The sequence below is a fragment of the Heloderma suspectum genome, chromosome 10 (genome assembly GCF_057233095.1).
Source record: "Heloderma suspectum isolate Gila_16-S chromosome 10, 16-S_ref, whole genome shotgun sequence".
In the NCBI taxonomy this organism is placed as follows: Eukaryota; Metazoa; Chordata; class Lepidosauria; order Squamata; family Helodermatidae; genus Heloderma; species Heloderma suspectum.
Genome location: NC_139467.1, coordinates 36,271,338 through 36,289,357, shown reverse-complemented (window position 1 = coordinate 36,289,357; position 18,020 = coordinate 36,271,338). Strand labels below are relative to the sequence as shown.

Genomic DNA, 18,020 nt, shown 5'->3' with positions numbered 1-18,020 from the left:
AGAAGTAAGTGCACCAGAGGGAGCAGGGGCAATATCGCCTACTTAGCGAGGTGATCCTCTGGGTTTTCAGTGTTGAACTGACGCTTGTTGGTGTCCTGCTTCCATTCAACACTTCCCTGAGGCTCCAGCTACTCCAGAAAGCGGAGATCCAGGTTCCCCCCCCTCCATTTTTGCGATCCCCATTCAGAGCAGTTACTGGTAGTTATTATGAAAGGGAGCTGTGAAAAGGAGGAGGAGCCTAGCTCTTCCCTTCCTCGAGTAGCTGGAGACCCTGGGAAGTATTGAATGGAAGCAGGACACTGACAAATGTCAGTTCAACACTGAAAACTTAAAAGTGGGTGATATTGTCCTCCTCTGTTTTTGGTGCACTTCTTCCAATCTTTCCCCCTTTTTCTGGCCTGTCACTGTCAAAGGTGTACAAATCAAGAACATCAGATTAAGGGGCCATCTAGTCCAGCATTCTGTTCACACAGTGGCCAACCAGCTGCCCATGGGAAGCGCACAAGCAGCACTTGAGTGCAACAGCACCCTCCCACCCATGTTCCCCAGCAACTGGGGTACAAAGGCAGACTGCCTCTGATACTGGAGGTAGCTTATAGCCATCAGGATTAGTAGCCATTGATAGCCTTCTCTTCCAGGAATTTAACCCCCTTTTAAAGCCATCCAAATTGGTCGCCATCACTACGTTTTGTGGTAGCGAATTCCATAGGTAAACTATGCACTATGTGAAATACTTCCTTTTGTCTGTCCTGAATCTCCCACCAACCATCTTCATGGGATTAGCCTATACACGATCTCGGCAATGTCATTGTATGTTTCCTACTGTACTTTGTTTCCTTTGACAGCTGAAAGATATAAGTGCTGTTGACAAGGCAAGGCTATACGTATTGGACAGCCATAAGTGTGCACTTGAGCACCTCTGAAAGTGCACGCACATACACACAAATTATGGCCCCATTTGCACACATTTGGGGGGGAGCTGGACAGGCAAACAAGATGGGTTCTGCCATGAAGGATACTGGCTGGAGGTCCGAGGGGCAAGGAGTGGGAGAATGACCTATGGTGAGCCAAATTGTCTGTGGGGCACACCGTGGGTTGTTCTGTGAACAACCCACACTGCATAGCTTATTCGTGTGTCATGCACATGTGGCCAATATGTTTAGGGCACAATCCTACTCACGTTTAGACAGGAAAAAAAGTCCTACTGAGCGGTATAGAATTGTAATAAATAAAATGAAATAAAACCTCAGGTTTGGAGTTGAGCCATCCTTGTGACTCATATATAGGACAGCAGTAGCATGTCAAGTCCTTTATCCCACCCACCACAAAGAAACCCTCCCTCTGCTCTGAGAGGCCTAAACAGGACTGTTTGGAGCCCTGTAGTCCCCTTCAGGCATGGGGGTACGCTGCAAAATTTTGTGGGTCCCACCTATGGCATTGAAATGCTAAGCAGAAGTGTGGCAGTAAAGGTTTGGTGTTTTTCTTATCTTTGGAAAACTATCTTCTATTTATTTGGGCTGAAATGGTGGGCAAAATTTTTACTGCCCTTTGATTAAAATTTGGTGGAGCCAATAAGCTGTCTTTCTGGGCAAGATGGGACTCGGCGCACGTTGTCAGTGAGTTGGCCAGCCCTCCTTTAAAGTGCTGGCCTGAATGGTGGGAAGCTGCCTTGCAAATTTTCTCCAAGAGTGATTGAGTAACGGGGAAACATCCCAAATGGTTTTTTCCCCTAAGAGTTTCAATATTTTGTTGGGAAAGAGGCAAAATGTGGAGAATGGGGGCTGGGGGGGGATGCTGTTGGATCCGTGACATTGAAGTTTCACCCATAGCAAGGGATTCTTTTCAACATTAGCTGTGCTTAAATACCGGTTTTTCCAGATCTGGCACAGGGTTGCACTCCAGCTTGATGTGGTCATTCTGCTCAAGCGATGTCCCTTGCTGCTCTTGCTGCATTGAGTTTCCTCATCTGTAAGTTTTGATTTGTAAGAACGCTGTGCTCCCCTGCAATTGTATTTGCTGTCCGCAAGCAAGTATTTTTTTATTTATAGCATTCTGTCCTGTAGCTTTCTGTGTTGTCCATGTTAAATAAGTTTTAAAAAATTGACTGAGTTGCCCCAGCACAGTCTTTCTGCAACCTGGTGCCCTCCTGATATGTTAGGACTACACCGCCCATAATTCCCAGCCAGGGGAAGGTTGCCATAGTAAAACAAGAGTGATAGATCAATCTGCGGATGTGGGTGATCTGCCATTGACCAGCAAAGGCTGGGCTGTTATATATATATGTATGTATGTATGTATGTATGTATGTATATATATATATATACACACGCACACACATTCTCTCTCTCACTGTGCAAGTATGGAGTTCAGAACCTAGTATGAAATTTAGCCACCTGAGACTCTGCTTTTTTTTCTTTTAAGAGGACTAGAAGCTTGCATGACTGAATGGTGTGGGAGGGGTTGAGCAGAACTGCAATCGTCAACTATGTTTAAAGTATATTTACTTGAAAAAATATATTAATATTCGATTATATTTTATTAACATTGCTGTTACTCCAGTGCCTCTGAACTCACTGGACTGGGTGCTAGAAAGTGCTAGACGAAACTATGAGGCCAATGCTTGTGGGAGCAAGAGAACACAGCGGGAAGGACTGTCTGAGAAGGGAGGCAGCTGGCACTACAATCAGTCAGGATGCCAAAGTCTCTTCCGTAAAAGTGCTAGATTTCCCATTTTTAAAAAATGAGAACTAAAATATTCCTGTCCTAGTGATAGCACATGAGAACTATACACAAGATCCTTACCACTTCCGACACAGAACTGACACATAAAATGGTTTCTCCCATCTCTGATTTGATCTGAGTTAAGGACAACAATGAATTAGCAAGAAGCTTCAACTTTTTCCTGTTTAGAGGGTGCAAACTGCTGCACTCATAGTTTGACTATATGGCAGTGATGTTATTTTGGATTAGCAAGTGAAACTGGCCAGGAAAATACATACTGTGTTAACTCTCTGGTATAATAAGGCATCTGTGCCATGTTGCCTCTGAAATAATTAAATTTGGAAGTGGGTCTAATTACAGTGGGTGACTGCTGCTCTAATGAGAAGGACAGCGAGTATGTCTGAAGCTGATGCCAGGGAGTGGGAAGCATTCAGTAGATGGGAGCACATTCCCAGTGAGGAAAAGCTGAAGCATTTGTGGCTTTTTACTTTAGAAATAAGATGGCTAAGGAAGCACATGAGCAAGGTTTGCAAAATTGTGCATGACCTGGGGGAGAGAATTGTTTCACCTTAGAATTCAGGGTCACCCAGCGAAGTCGATCGGCAATAGGATCAGATTGACTGAAGGATGCGTTTCTTCGCAGCACGTCCTTCATGTTGGAATACACTGCCAGACATTGTGGTGGTAGCTACTGACTTAGACGGCTTTTTAAAAAAGGCTATCAAATCAGTCAGTCCTAAAGGAAATCAACCCTGAGTGCTCATTGGAAGGACAGATGCTGAAGCTGAAATATTTTGGCCACCTAATGTGAAGAGAAAACTCTGGAAAAGACCCTGATGCTGGGAAAGACTGAAGGCAAAAGGAGAAGGGGACGGCAGAGGATGAGATGGCTAGATAGCATCACCAATGCAATGAATATGAACTTGAGCACACTCGGGGAGAGAGCGGAGGACAGGAAGGCCTGGCGTGCTATGGTCCACGGGGCCACAAAGAGTCGGATACGACTTAACGACTGAACAACAACAAAGGCTGTTTCATGGAGGATAAGGCTATGCTCAAGGAGGATAAGGCTATCATTGGCTACTAGTCATGATGGCTATATATTGCCTCCAGTATTGGAGAGCGTCTGCCTCTGTATGCAAGTTGCTAGGGAACACGAGCGGGAGGGTGCTATTGCCTTCATGTCCTGTTTGCGGGCTTCCCGTGGGCATCTGGTTGGCTGCTGTGTAAACAGGATGCTGAACTAGATAGGACTTTGGTCTGATTTAGCAGGGGTCTTTCTATGTTGTTAACGTTAAACCAGGGGCAGGGAACCTGTGCCTCTCCAGATGTTGTTGTTGGACTCCCAGCTCCCACCAGCACCTGCCAGCGTGGGCAATAGTCGGGCGAAGGAAGTTGTAGTCCAGCATCTGGAGGGCCACCGGTTCCCCACTTTGCTTTCCTAGTGCTTGGTAGGAGCTGCTTCCTGGAAGGCAGTGGACTGAGTTCTGGCACCAAAATCCAATTCTTGCTCTTCATTTCCATGTTATGGGGAAGAGCACCTCTGCTCTGCTATACCAGGGGTAAGCAACATGTGGCTGTGCTGCAATTTTGCTGCTGAATTTTGATGGCAAATGATTACAGAAGGCTAAAGTGGCCAAATTTTAGCTTGTTTTCAAGTAAAATTTGGCGATTTTAGCCTTCCGTGGCAGTTTTTCACTGAAAATTGGCAGCAGATAGCTGGGGGGGGGGGGGTTGCCACCGCTGAGTTTGATGGTACAGCGGTGGTAGGAGTGTGGATGAAAACGGCCCCTAGATCCCCCAAACTTGCCCACCCCTGTACTATTCAGTAGCCCCAGCTTGCTGTTCATGGAGGACAGTCTATCAGTGACGACTGACTGTGAGCATGGGCCCCCTGTTTGCAGAGGCCTCTGTAAATAGGGGTGGTCCATTATCATGGCTAATCATCAGCAATAGACCAACAGTCTGGACTGATGCTTTTGGATCCTGCTTGAGAGCTTCCAGTGATATCTCTCTGGCCTCTTAAATGGATTTGGTTTAATTAAGCAAGGCAGTTCTTAAGCTGATATGTCAGAGCACATGGCTGGTCTTTTTACAAGATGTGTAAGGCCTGACGGGGCAATGTGCGTCATGTTATGGCTTCCCTCAAGCAGCATGAATGCTCACATTTGTGTACAGAAGCCCCACACCTTTAGCTTGCTTTATAATGTACAGGGCAACCTGATGAGTTTTTTTTCCAAATTCTAAAGAAAAGTTGTTTTTTCTTTCTTTTTTTATGGTAAGGTAACAAAGAAAAACAGCTTTTAAAAAAGAAGTGATGAAAGTGTAGCTCTCTTTTTAAGTGAAAAAAAAATCCGATGTTCAGATTAAAATACTGGCATTTAACTTTTTCGCCACTACTGAACAGAGTTGTCCCCTCATTGAGCTATCCAGCACAATAAGATCATTTTGCTGGTTCGTTACTGCCAGTTTACAGCAGTGAGTTAGGATTTATTGATGTGACGTTAGGATTTACTTATTTTATGCCCCAGTCTGCAATCATGTTTCATGACAGCACTGAAACTCATTTGCCATCTTGTTGGCTACACATCCTGTTTTGGAGTAATCCTTTCTGGAGCTTTTTACAGTCTGCTTGGAATTTCACCTGCCTGTGGTGCTGTCATCCACAAATTAGGTTACCTAACTGCTCAGTCTGACTCAGATCATTTCTAGCTAATGGCACTTGTCCCAATAGAGATCCTTAGGATCCACTGCCTGTGTCCCTCCATTGTGAAAACTGCCCATCTATTCCTACCCTCTTCTTGTTTTTAACTACTTACCAATCGATAAGAGCATCACTTTATGCTGTGACTGATGAGAGCCTTGTCGAAAGCTTTTTGGAAGCCTTTTTGGAAGTCTAGTGGGGGAAGACTGTCGAATAGCTGTTTCTAGCACTTTTAAATTTTCCTCTATAAAACTTCAGTGAGCCTGCTTTTCCTATCTTTTTCCTTGCCAACAGATCAGTCACATCATGGGGAAGTTTAAACCAGGGATGGGTGAGAATTTAGTTTCAGTTTGGTTTTGATAAGAATTTACCAAAATTTGCAAAGTTCTCCATATTCAGGACAAAAAGAACTTGGAACTAAGACAATTCAAATGTGGGAGAAACTGAAAACGATAGATTTCAAAGTTCTTCATAGTTGGGAGAGAAAGAACTTGAGTTTTAATAAATTTGAATGTGGGAGAAAGCGAAACTGACAATTTTGTCCATCTGATTGAAACCTTGTTATTTTTAGCTTACCACAGAACAAAAGTCAAATATTCCACAACCTGGCAAGCCAAGCTCACTGGGAGCAGAGTAAATCAGGCAGACAGGTGAGAGAGCTGATATGACGGCCAGGAGCTAAAGGGTTTGACTTTGAACTTACCTCCCTCAGTGGCAAGGGCTGTCTCAGCCATCATCTTGTTCAGACTGGCCCGTGCCCTGTTTACAGCATGATGACACGAATCCAAGGAGGAAAGGCCTCTCAGTGGCCATCAGCTATGGCAGCTCTAACAGCACCTCCAAATTTAGAGATACCTCTGAATACCACTTGTTGGAGGCGAAGCAGCAGGGGAGAGCTCACAGACCGAGCATGGGCATATTTGGCTAGCCATGGGTGGAAACAGAATGCTCTTACATTCTTAAGGATGTGTTGTCTCTAGGTGTTGTTGCACGTGCCAGTGGGCCACCGTGCATAGAACATCTAACGTCACCCCACATCTTCTCAAACTCAGGGCTTTTTGACTGAGTCACTTTCCACCTGTTGTCAAGCATAGAGAAACCAAGCAAAGTCCATGCACGTGTGAACCAAGCCGTTGTGTGCCTTCTGGCCTCAGCTGAAGCGGCATTCCCAAGACCCAAATGAAACGCCGCCCTTTACATGGTATAGAATGGGGCTTCTGGGTTCTCTCAGTGCAACCCCCCCTCCCAATCCACCTACTCTGGGTATGCAAAGACTGCTATGTTTGTGCATAGAATTGCTGCATCTCCCTCCCCCCCCCCCCCGATATGCTTACACTTCCCCAATCAAGTGCAGCTCCGTATGGTGATACTTTTAATTATAGGTGGCACAGCCTGGCCTGGGTCCAAAGAGAGCCTGGCAGTTCCTTTCTCGTTGTCCACGCTTGGTAGGGCGCCTTCCTCACGCCCGTTGCATCTCCCTCCCCTCCTCTGTGACTTTGGCTTCCGCCAGATGTCACACTGCCACCGCCCCAACCTCCCATCGCTGATTTTGTTGTTTTGTTTGTGCGGTTGTCACCGTGGCTCCCTCCAGCTGTAAATTCTGAAGGATTTCACGCTTCGTCCTAATCACTGCAGATATTTTAAATCGAACAGCGGAGAGGCAAAAGGCCCCCCACCCCTTCTTTCCGCTAAGCGTTGACATGGTTGTTGTTTTTCAAAAGCCTTTTACTCTGCCTCTTTAACCTGCCATCCCTAAAGTTAAACCTTCCTAACTGTACTTTAAAAAAGAAGCAAAACTGTAGCTTTACTTGTGAGCATCTACAGTGAACCTTGAAGTTCATTGCAAAAGTTCGGTGGTAACTGTATTTGATCTAGGTTCAAATCCCTGCTGGGTCGCAATACTCCATGGAGCAGCTGTGGTCTCTCAGCTGAGCCTGCCTCACAAGGTGGCTGTGTGTATGTAATAATCCAATCCCGTCCAGTGCTAGGATCACCCACCCATTCACCCCTCCCAGCAAAATGCTGGCAGTTTGCTTGCAGTACGCAAGTGTGACCTAGCACATTGTTTAGGAGCAACTGGTGTAGTACGACATTGCACTGTGCATTTCTACTGGTAGGGCTGTGGAAATGAGCCCAGGGTAATAATGAGGCACTTAGAGGGAATGGAAGCATGGTGACAGCCTTCCCCCTCATAATGCGGAAGGGCCATGGCTCACAGGGAGAGCACCTTCTTCTCATGTACAGTCCCTCGTTCGATCTCCAGGTAGGGCTGGAAATATTCTTGCCCGAAATTCTGGAGAGCCACTGCCAGCCACTGTCAACAGTACTGAGCTACATGGACCAACGGTCTGACCCGGTATAAGGCAGCTCGCTATGTTCCTAATGTATAGTTCCCTGTGTATGTGTCGTCGTTCCCCCCCCCCCCCCAAGTAGCAAATTCAGGGAATATGACATTTGAGGAAGGCTTGAAATGCCTTCTGCAGTTGTCTGTGTCAAATAAGCATTCCTGATCAAGTTGTTGCACAGCTGTCTGGGTCTAATTAGCTTGCACATCATTTATTTATGTATGCTTTGACATCTGACACAGACTCAGATAAAAGTTGGTGTTTAGAAGCCATGTTTGTGGCCCGGAACCTGACTTTCCAATTACGGCGTACCTTCCACTTGCCAGCTTCTGTACGTGCAAGATGCTTAGGCATAAATAAGGGGGTGTTAAAATGGGCTAATTAAATCAATAATGCTGGAGCTGGGGAGCAGCTTTTGATCTCAGGAATCCTTCCGATGTTCTTCATGTTGCTTCCATATATAATGATATCTTCCCTTGCTGCAGAGATTTACAGCTTACTATCTTAAAGGAACCCATCCTATAGTGCAGGGGTGGCCAACTTCAGTAGGTTGGGGGGGTGCATTGTCCCTTAAACTGCACCCCTCCCCTGTGGCTGCACAGCTGGATTTCCATGCACATGGCAGAAGTGGCAGAGGACCCAGTGTGGGCTGCAAAACCACTCATGGGGGCGGGGGGGATATGCGACCTGTGGACCACAGGCAACCCGTGGACCATGCATTGCTCATCCCTGCTGAAGTTGGAAATAGAATAGAAAAAGGACTGTTTTGTCATATTGGAAATGAATTCTAGTTCCCCAATAGGAAATGCTAGGGATACATCGGGTGAGTGGGAGAGGAGGCTGTGGTGTTTGCAACTCACAGGTCTTGCATGTGGTTTTCTTTTCTTGCTCTTAGAACGTTGGCAACATTCTTTCCAGGTTCTTCTGCTCTTTCCAGTTTGGTGTTCTGACTGTTTCTTCTTCTTTGCAGACTCCGTATCATGTCAACCTCCTTCTGGCAGGCTACGATGAACAGGATGGGCCTGCCCTTTACTATATGGATTACCTCGCCTCCCTGGCGAAAGCTCCCTTTGCAGCCCATGGTTATGGTGCATTCCTGACGCTCAGCATCCTTGACCGCTACTACAAACCAGGTAAGCACAGCAAATTTGTGGTGGGGCATCCCAAGAATCCCAGCTGAACTCTTCCTTACTAAAACCCAAATTTCTAGCCCTTAAGGCTGCAAAAGGCAGAATTAATTAATTAATTAATTACATTTCTATACTGCCCAATGGAGCGGTTCACAAAAATTAAAACCACAAAATACAGCTTAAATACAGGTTTGGCATTGTGTGAGCAGTGCCTGATCAGACACTGGGCTGGAGGGGCAAAACAGTTTTTCTGGGTGTCTGGAAGCAAGAGTTCAGTGATCTGAATAGCTCTCTTCCCTCTGGACTAGTAAGAGCAGACAACATTTTGTAAAACAAGGAGATTTCTGCCAAACTTTGTGCAGGTCTCAGAATTCCGTTTCCTTAGTGCAGAATTCTTGTATTCTGTTAAGACATACTAGGTTGGATCCAGGCTATGTTAGTTGCACATGTGTTTCCCAGGGAAATCAATATGAAGAATTAGTTAGGACTATCTTAAGTCCCATTGATTTCAGTGGGACGTATGTACCACTAACAGCTGGGATCCAACTCATCATGTTCATCTCTGAGCACTGTAAAAAAAAAAAAAAAAGGCAGGGGGGGGGGAGCCGTTATCCCTTTTTGCACATAACCACAATTCCTCAGTTGTTTAACACAGGAATTGTCAGGGGTGAGCAGTAGCAAGGGCAGTGCTTCCTCCCGCACACTTGTTGCTTCCACCGTCAGTCAACAACTTAGGAATTGCCCATTGTTGGTTTGTTGTTGGGTTAACTCTGGGTTATTTGCTGCTGCACGGCCACAACCAACTATGGTTAAACAACCCATAGTGAGCCATTACTTGCAAACCAGGTCACTGCTTGCAACACAGCTAGCCCAGTGATAGAGGCAAATGTGGTAGCTTTATGTAGCAGGGGCGCTTGCCTCGGCTGCGGGGATGTCCTGAAGATAGAGTTGCTGCCTGCACTTTGGGATTTATCTGCTTTTTCAGCGCATAGCTGCAGTGGGGATTCTAAGCTGTGTTAGATTTCTGGTGTCCAGGAATGTGGGAGTGGTATTTAGTCCACACTAACTAATATGGGCCAGAATAAGATACTGAAATGGAAAAAAAGGAAATTAAAAAGTTGCATGTTGAGTTTTGATCTTCTAATGTGCTGCTCTTATCCTGCTCAACATACAATATGATTCATTCAGTTAGGTAGTAGTAACATTTTAATTTGCCTAGGGCACAAAAACACCTTTGGATTGTGCCTGACAAATATGCAAGGGGAGATGCATTGGGTGGTACTTCCTAATAGATTAAAAAAAAACCTTTCCCAGCCCTTTCTTTGTTTTCTGGGCCTTCTACAGACACTGCCCGTGCATTTCCAAGCTTCATGAAGGCTAGAGGCTCAGATTTTCTAAATGTCAAATTAGGTTTTTCCTATGATAAGCTTACAGATGCCAAAGAAAGGATCCTTTTGTTGTGGGTTTTAGTATCAACTCCCTGAAGTGTCTGTGCTCATTAATAAAATTCCTCCTGATCAGGGTTGGAGTAAAGCAGAAATTAATTTGCTCCCCCAATTTTTGTCCAGAATAGTATGTTGTTGAATATTTATTGAATATTTCTTGTCTCCATTTAGATTCTAAGATGTTTTATTTTAATCTCTAATAGCATTTGGTCGTTGACGTGCTATAGTGTTATGTATCTGACAGTATTTGATAGATGACCCGCAATAGTGCATAGTATGTGACTATATTTAATTGTTGAAAGCTTAAGCCAACCTAGTACCCTCCAGATGTTTTGGTGCACAATTCCTATTAGGCCCTGCCAGCATGGCTAGTGGTTGGGGATGATGGAAGTTGTAGTCCAAAACACCTGGAGAGGACCGTGTTGGTGCAGGCTGGTGTATGCAGTTTCTTAGTCGACACCTGCCCAAACAATAGAGGTGTCGACGAGTTTAAAGTGCTGACCTACCAAATTTTGAATTAAAATTTTATGCGCAAGTGTGGATCTGAATTCTTTCATCCAAATGCCAGGTGGGACATCTTGATAAATTTTGACTATGTGTGAACGTTTCTTTTCAATTATTGATTGGAGCATAATCTCATTGAAGAAGCAGCTTCTATACAAATTCTGTCCTGCTTTTAAACTGGTTTGCCTCTGCAAGATGTCTTTGGTTGTCTTCTTTTTCCTACAAACCACCACCACCCCCCGCACCTCCCATGATTGGTGGGAGCAGAATTCTGTCCCCTGACCTAACATTTTGTCACAGTTCGCTGTCCCCAGCATGGGCAAACCTTTATTCTCATGCATGAGAATAGCAGGGGCACTTTGCACACGTGCCATTCCCATTGTTAAAATGCCGCACTAAAAGCCCAGCACCCCACCCCTTTGAGGGATTCGCAGCCGACCGTGGACAGATGGAGCTGATTTAAAGCTGTAATAAGCTCAAGAAGGCTGAGCTGGCCGGCCTCTTCCAGCACTCGAGCCCCTGGCCGTGGGAGGGAGGATTCTGTCGGGCTTCCCGTTACGGTGGAACAAATCAATTTCCGATGGCTCGTTGGACAAGAGAGCTGGGGCACAGGTGATCCCTCATACATGTGGAACGAGTTTTCTCAGAGCTGGGAAAGAGACTTTCGTTCCTTTGTGCACGGCTGAAAAGCTGTTCGAGCTTCATACAGGGTTTTTTGGGGGGGCGAGAGACTCGGCAGCTAATCAAAGCAGTCTGTGTTGCTCTCTTTTCCTCCTCCTCCAGGTATCACCCGCGAAGAAGCGGTGGAGGTTCTCCAGAAATGTCTCGAGGAGGTGAGTGACCTGCCTTGGCCCGGAGACTAATGTTTGGTTGCCTTTGTTTGGCCAGGGCTTTTCCCTCTCTTCTGCTGCTCCATCTTCTCTCCTCCTACCCCAAAAATATATTCTTGCCAGAAGCAGAAATAAATACAAAGCAGCCGGATGTGAAATTGGCTACTGGGGAATAAGCATTTCCCCCCTGTTTTGTCCTAGTTTGCTTCATATTTTCCAGATTGTAAAGCTTAAATTTCTTTTTTGGGAATGTTTCTGGTTCTTCCCTTTTGAATTACATTTCTGGTTCTTCCATATCTATTTATTTACAATATTTATATACTGCTCCATATCTAGAACAGATTTCAGAGTGGTGAACACAAGAGATAAAACAGTAAAAGGATAAAAAGATTAAAACACCAGATTAACATTATGCTAATTTAAAAAAAACAGAATACAAGTAAAAACCGTCAATTAAGGAATGCCTCCTGGAAGAGTGCTGTTTTCAGGAGGTGCCAGAAACAGCACAGTGTTGGTGCCTGCCTGACCTCCAAAGGCAGGGAATTCCAAAGACAGGAGGCCACCACACTGAAGGCTCTTCTCCTGGTGGACTCCAGGCCATAGGTCCATATTTATTACCAGTAACCTGCCCTTCTGCCTCACCTTCTGACCAGGGGTTTACTCCTTCATCTGATTCATATGTTTGCTACCTAGGTAATGCTATCACTTCAGCTTAAAAATGTGCAAAGTTACAGTCAGCTTGCACTGTTGGAGGGCAGGGGACAATAGGATTTCAAGAAAGGCCAAGGTCAACCAACAGCAGCCTTCCTTGCTGTCCCAGGGGAGCATGGAGGTGGTGTGCGCCCTGCTGGGCTCACCTCCTGGTGCTCTCAGAGGGAGGTGCTGTTCCTTGGAACCAGAACTCCCACCTCGGGATGATGGTGTGCATGCAGCCTTTGCACAATGGCAGCGTTTCCTGAAAGGGCCACTAGGGTTGTGAAAGCCTCAGCAGCCTTATTGGCACATGTTCCACCAGACCACAAGCCCTGCGGGAGGCTTCACTCCCACTGGTAGTTGTGGGGGCACCATGGTTCGAAACTGGGCCCTCCTCATGGTCATGCCCCTGACTGCGGCAAGCTGACTTTTGATCTCACAAATCTTTAAGTAAGGACCATACCGTTATGCTGTTGATTTATAAGGCGGTATATACATGTTGTTGTTGTTGTTGTTACTATTATTAATATTATTAGGTGGTCTGTAAATGTTGTTAATCATCATCATATAAAACATCGCATTTCATAAGAAGACCCTGGTGTAAGAGAGTAGTGTGCAGGGACTAACTACTCGCCCACGGCAGCGGGGAAGTGGAGGGTGAGTGGAGATTAGGCTCAGAGTACATCTGTCTTCTGAACTCAGTCCCCCCCACCCCAGACACACAATTACTCCAGCAGCTGCCCCCTTGCTGACCATGAGTGGGGGGTGGGGGGACTGGCTAATCTGAAGTGCCCGGGAATTGTTCAACTCTTAACTGGCACAGTCCACTCAATCCTCCTGTGACTTTTTGATGGTTCCCCACTTTTTCTACCAATTTTTTTGAAGGGACTAGATCTAGCATCTCCAATGTGGGCTTCTCTCGTGGCACCTGCCAGGCACCCTGTCCCTTCTGATTTTAATTTTATTCAGATTTTTAAAATTATTATTATTGGACTGGGCGGCTAGCATGCTGCAAAGTAAAGTGCTGTAAAGTGCTTTGCAAAGTAAAGTGCTGTCCTCCAGCATCATCTTTATTTGGGTTCAAACGAATGGTTTTGTGCTTTGGAGCTCAGCCCCATCTTAGCCTTATACTTAAGTTCTTGGGCAGGTTATTTTTCTTTTAGTCTCACCAGTTGCCTTCTGGGAAATGAGTGTTTTGTGACTGGCCATGACCACCACAGCAACCATCTTTTGTGAATGGGCAACCCCCATGGCAGCCATTTTGTGAGAACACCCACAGCTCTCAAAATTCCAAATGTTCCCACTGACCCAAAGAGGTTGGGGACTCCTGGAGTAGATGGTAACTGAGAATGGAAATAAAATTTCACCATGACCATTTAGCTCCAGCCCCTTGGATTTCTTAGGGGGAAAACAAGCTTTATTTCAGGCAGCATAGAAATGAAACTGAGATGGACAGCTGAGAAAACTATGCAGATGTTTAGGTGACTTGCTGAGAACACTGAACGACACTTGCCTCCTTCCTCCCACAGCTTCAGAAACGCTTCATCCTGAACTTGCCTTCCTTCAGTGCTCGCTTCATCGATAAAGACGGCATCCATGAAGTGACCAGCATACCCCTCCTAAAATCAGTGGCCTGAACACCCGCACCCTCCGCCTCTCACCTCGGTTTGGCTTTTTGTACTTATCTGAAATCCAGAGCTCATGTATTACACTTTGCAAATACAAATAAAGATGGACTCTTATGATGCCCGCTCTTTTACTCTTCCACAAACCAACAGATTCTGGGGCAAGGCAGTTCTTGGATGAATTTGGTCAGCCTTCCCCAGCCTGATGCCCTCCAGATGTGTTAGACTACAACTCCCAGAATCCCACAGCCATCTGGAGGGCAGCGGGTTGGAGAAGGCTGAATTTGCAAGGCTTGGTGGATGGTTTCCTCCTTTTGGGGGGGGGTGTTCTCACTCATGGTTATATTGGCTAACTATCCTCTCCATGTCACATCCCCAGAGCTAGCCTGGCTTTGCTTGATTGCCTAAAAACCAAGCTATATTTTCCACACACACAAAATCATTTTCTGCAACAAACGCCAATTAATGATGACAAGCCATATATTTCAAAAGGCAGATAAATAGTCATGAAATAGGAACAAAAAAAGTTGCCTCATGTAGAGTCAGACTATCTAGATCAAAATTGTCTACAGTGAGTGGCAGCAGCTGTCTGGAGCCTTTCCAGCTCTTCCTGGGAGATGCCGGTAGTTGAACTCGGGATGTTCAGCATACAAAAGGTGTGCTCTGCTACAGAGCTGTGCCCCCTCCCAGAAGGTTAGAGATGTTGTAGCAAGTTCAAAGAACAGAGAGCCTCAGTGCAAATGAAGCATAGTTACCATACAGCAGAGTTAGGCAACGTGGTGCCCATGGGCCTCAATGCACCCCCGGACATGTTCCTTCGTGCCCGCCAAGGTGCCCTACCACTCTAACTTTCTAAAAAACACGTTTTCTTACCAGCAGCTGGGATGGCTGTGAAATAGGTTTCTGTTGGTGCTGAAAACAGGGTTAAAAGGAGCCCTTTAGTCTGTTCGGTTCAAACCCCATCTCTGCCGTGTACCCTGTCTTTGGGGCAGGCTACTTATCTTTTGCCATGCTTTCCATGGCAGCTATTTTGTGGCGGTGCCCAGGACAGTTTCTCAAATTGCCCGATGCTCCCACAGCCCCGAAAGGTTGCTTACTCTTGCCATACAGCCGTGGGAAAGAGCAACAGAGTAGCCACTCAACCCAACCCTTTATATGTTACAAAATAAAAATGGGATTTGACCTTGGTTTACTTCAGTCATCTGGAGTTACATGCTGTGTAGGTACGTTTGGAGAGTTCCCTTACTTGTCCTCGTTACTTCTTTATGCCACAGCGAGGTCTGCATTGAATAAATGTATTTTGGGGTGGGGGGAGTCAGAGATGATCTCAGTTCTTCAAGGGGCTGAACAATTGCGTGACCTCTTGGTTCTTTGTGTATTTAACTCTTAAGTACCCATGTGCAGTCTCATAGACCAAACAGAGCGCAACAGCACCCTTCCGCCCATGTTCCCCAGCAACTGGGGTACATAGCAATACTGCCTCTGATACTGGAATTAGCATATTGTCATCAAGACTAGTAGCCATCGATCGCCTTCTCCAAGAATTGGTCTAGGCCCCTTTTAAAGTCCTCCAAATTGGTGGCCATCACTACGTCTTGTGGCAGTAAAGGTGAAGGAACAGAGGAAGCTTTACACTGAGTGACATAATGGGTCCTTCTATCTGCACTGACTGGCAGTACATAAGAACATTAGAAGAGCCCTGCTGGATCAGACCCAGGGTCCATCTAGTCCAGCATTCTGTTCACACAGTGGCCAACCAGTTGTCGACCAGGAACCCACAAGCAAGATGACTACAACAGCACTCTTCCCCCCACCCCATGTTCCCCAACGACTGGTGTTGATAGGCACGCTGCTACCTCCAGTATTAGAGGCATAGAGCTATCGGGACTAGTAGCCACTGATAGCTTTATCTGCCGTGAATTTGTCCAGGCCCCTTTTAAATCCATCTGAGCCCACAGTGGTGAATTCCATGCGCTAACTCTGCACTGTGTCATGAGAGGTGCATCCTGTCTTTCATCTTGTCCTGATCTACTGCCCATTAATATTGCAAAGTGCCCTGCCCCTAAGGCAATAGTGGGCAGGGAAACAGTAGGTGGATCAAATGGGCTAGGGGAGAGTGCCTTAATTGTCAGGAGTTTGGGAAAGTGGAGTAGGGAATATGAAGCTCTGAGGTCTGGTGGTCTGAACCGGCAGCTATGTCTTAGGCTATGCTTTATTTCTGTGCTGCCTTTTGGCCAAAAAGACCTCCCCTCCCCCGACCCAAGGTAGCTAACAAAAGGTTAATACAATCTTCCCCGATCTGGTGCCCTCTATAGGTGTTGGACTACAACTCCCATGTTCCCCCAGCCAGCATGGCCAATGATCAAGATTGCTGGGAGTTGTAATCTAACACATTGGAGGGCATCAGGTTGCGAAGGCTGGATTTGTTCAAACTAGGCAATACAAGAAAACCCATCTTAGAAATGTCAAGTCCCAATACCTCCATAGCATATGTAAAGATGAAAAGCAAGAGAAAAAAACAGTTCCCCCCCAAATTCCAGAAGAGAGCTGGGGTAAGTGGAGCTTGCCCACTTTTAAGAGGGCAATCCTAAGACTGCAATCCTATACACACTTACCTGAGAGTAAGTCCCATTGAGCCTAAGAGGGCTGGCTTCTGAGCAGACATGGGATTGCGCTGTACATCTCTGTCAAAAGGCCCAACTGCACTGGCAACGCAGACACATTCCTCGTTGAACGTGGTGGCTGAGGCTGACTGATTCGCAACGCCCTCGCTGCCGTTGGGCGCGTCCCCCTTCATGTGGAATTAGCGTAGCTCCTTTTAATAGGCCCTCCCTCTAATTAATTTCACCGCCGATCTTGACTGCTTTTTGCATGTTTCCTTTTTATCCAGAAGCCATGGTGACGTCCGTGAGACTGAGGCTGTAGTAATGCTGTCTTTTCGCTGCATACCAAGCAGAAAATGTATTTAGTGGTGCTGCAAATGACCCTGGTCTGTGCTTTTTCTTTTTTTTTTAAAGGGTAAAAAATTACATTGTCATGTCTTTCCGCCAATACAAACCCTACGATCATTTGCATTGTGGATGATCACCGGCAAACTGGATGTGCTTAGAATATTAGTCAGTGTGTGTGTGTGCCTGTGGGTGTGTATGTGAGTGTGTTTCATGGTTAGTCCGTCTTTACTGGCAGGTGATAGTTTTATGTATATTAATGATTCCACCCCCAAACAGGCTAGTTGGAGTTGGGTTAGAAGGGAGCATGTGTTCTGCCTCAGGGCAAGGGACCAAGCGCCAAATCCCCCACGGACAGGGGAGAGAGGAGAGGTGGTGTTGGAAGAGGGCAGAGCAGCAACCTCTTGGAATAAAACAAAAAGTGGTCCTGCAGTAAGCCACGGAACAAAAATTTGGCCAAGCCTTCCAAAACGGATCCGTAAGTGGAACATTTCGTTCTAGGAAAATCTTCATTTTTTATTTTTTATTTTGCTTTCTTTTATTTTATTTTAGGGAATCCCAAGAATTTCAAACAAAAACAGAATTTAACTGAGTTTTCCCATTTTTCTTCCGATGAATTAAAAAACAACAAGAAGAAATGACCTGAAAAGGCTAAAGAGCGGGGGGGGGGGGGGGGGAGATACATGAAACAAATAATAAATATTTGTATAATATAATTTGCCACTTATAATCTAAAAAATGATAAATAACTACATGTACATAAATTATATGTACAGTTTGGGCAGCCCCTGTCTCCCTGCCCCCCAAATCTCGGAAAAGATACAATTGCTAGAAGCAGAAATAGTTACCGGGGGGGGGGGGGGGGAACCTACGCAAGACTCTGTATGCCCTGCATAAGCATGGAATTAAGTTATGGGCACAGCATTCAACATCTTGAGAAAGTCAGCTTTTTTCAAAGATAGGTTTCTAGTCCTTATGGCAGCAAACACAAGCTTGAAAGGGCGTGATGAAACCCCAGAAGCCAGAGGAGGCTGGGTACCCCCTCCATTGACGAGAGGGGCTGGTCTTCATGGTC

At 45.8% G+C, this 18,020-nt stretch overlaps 1 protein-coding gene across 1 annotated transcript in view; it reads left to right on the top strand.

Moving 5' to 3' along the window:
- The window catches only part of PSMB2 (proteasome 20S subunit beta 2), a 36,262-nt gene extending 22,145 nt beyond the window's left edge, over positions 1 to 14,117 (top strand). Inside the window, exons 4-6 of the mRNA XM_084815969.1 lie at positions 8,741 to 8,903; positions 11,633 to 11,682; positions 13,902 to 14,117. Of these exons, the coding sequence (XP_084672095.1) occupies positions 8,741 to 8,903; positions 11,633 to 11,682; positions 13,902 to 14,009 (321 nt within the window). The 3' untranslated portion in view covers positions 14,010 to 14,117. The remainder of the gene's footprint in view (positions 1 to 8,740; positions 8,904 to 11,632; positions 11,683 to 13,901) is intronic.
- Positions 14,118 to 18,020: the final 3,903 nt, after the last annotated feature.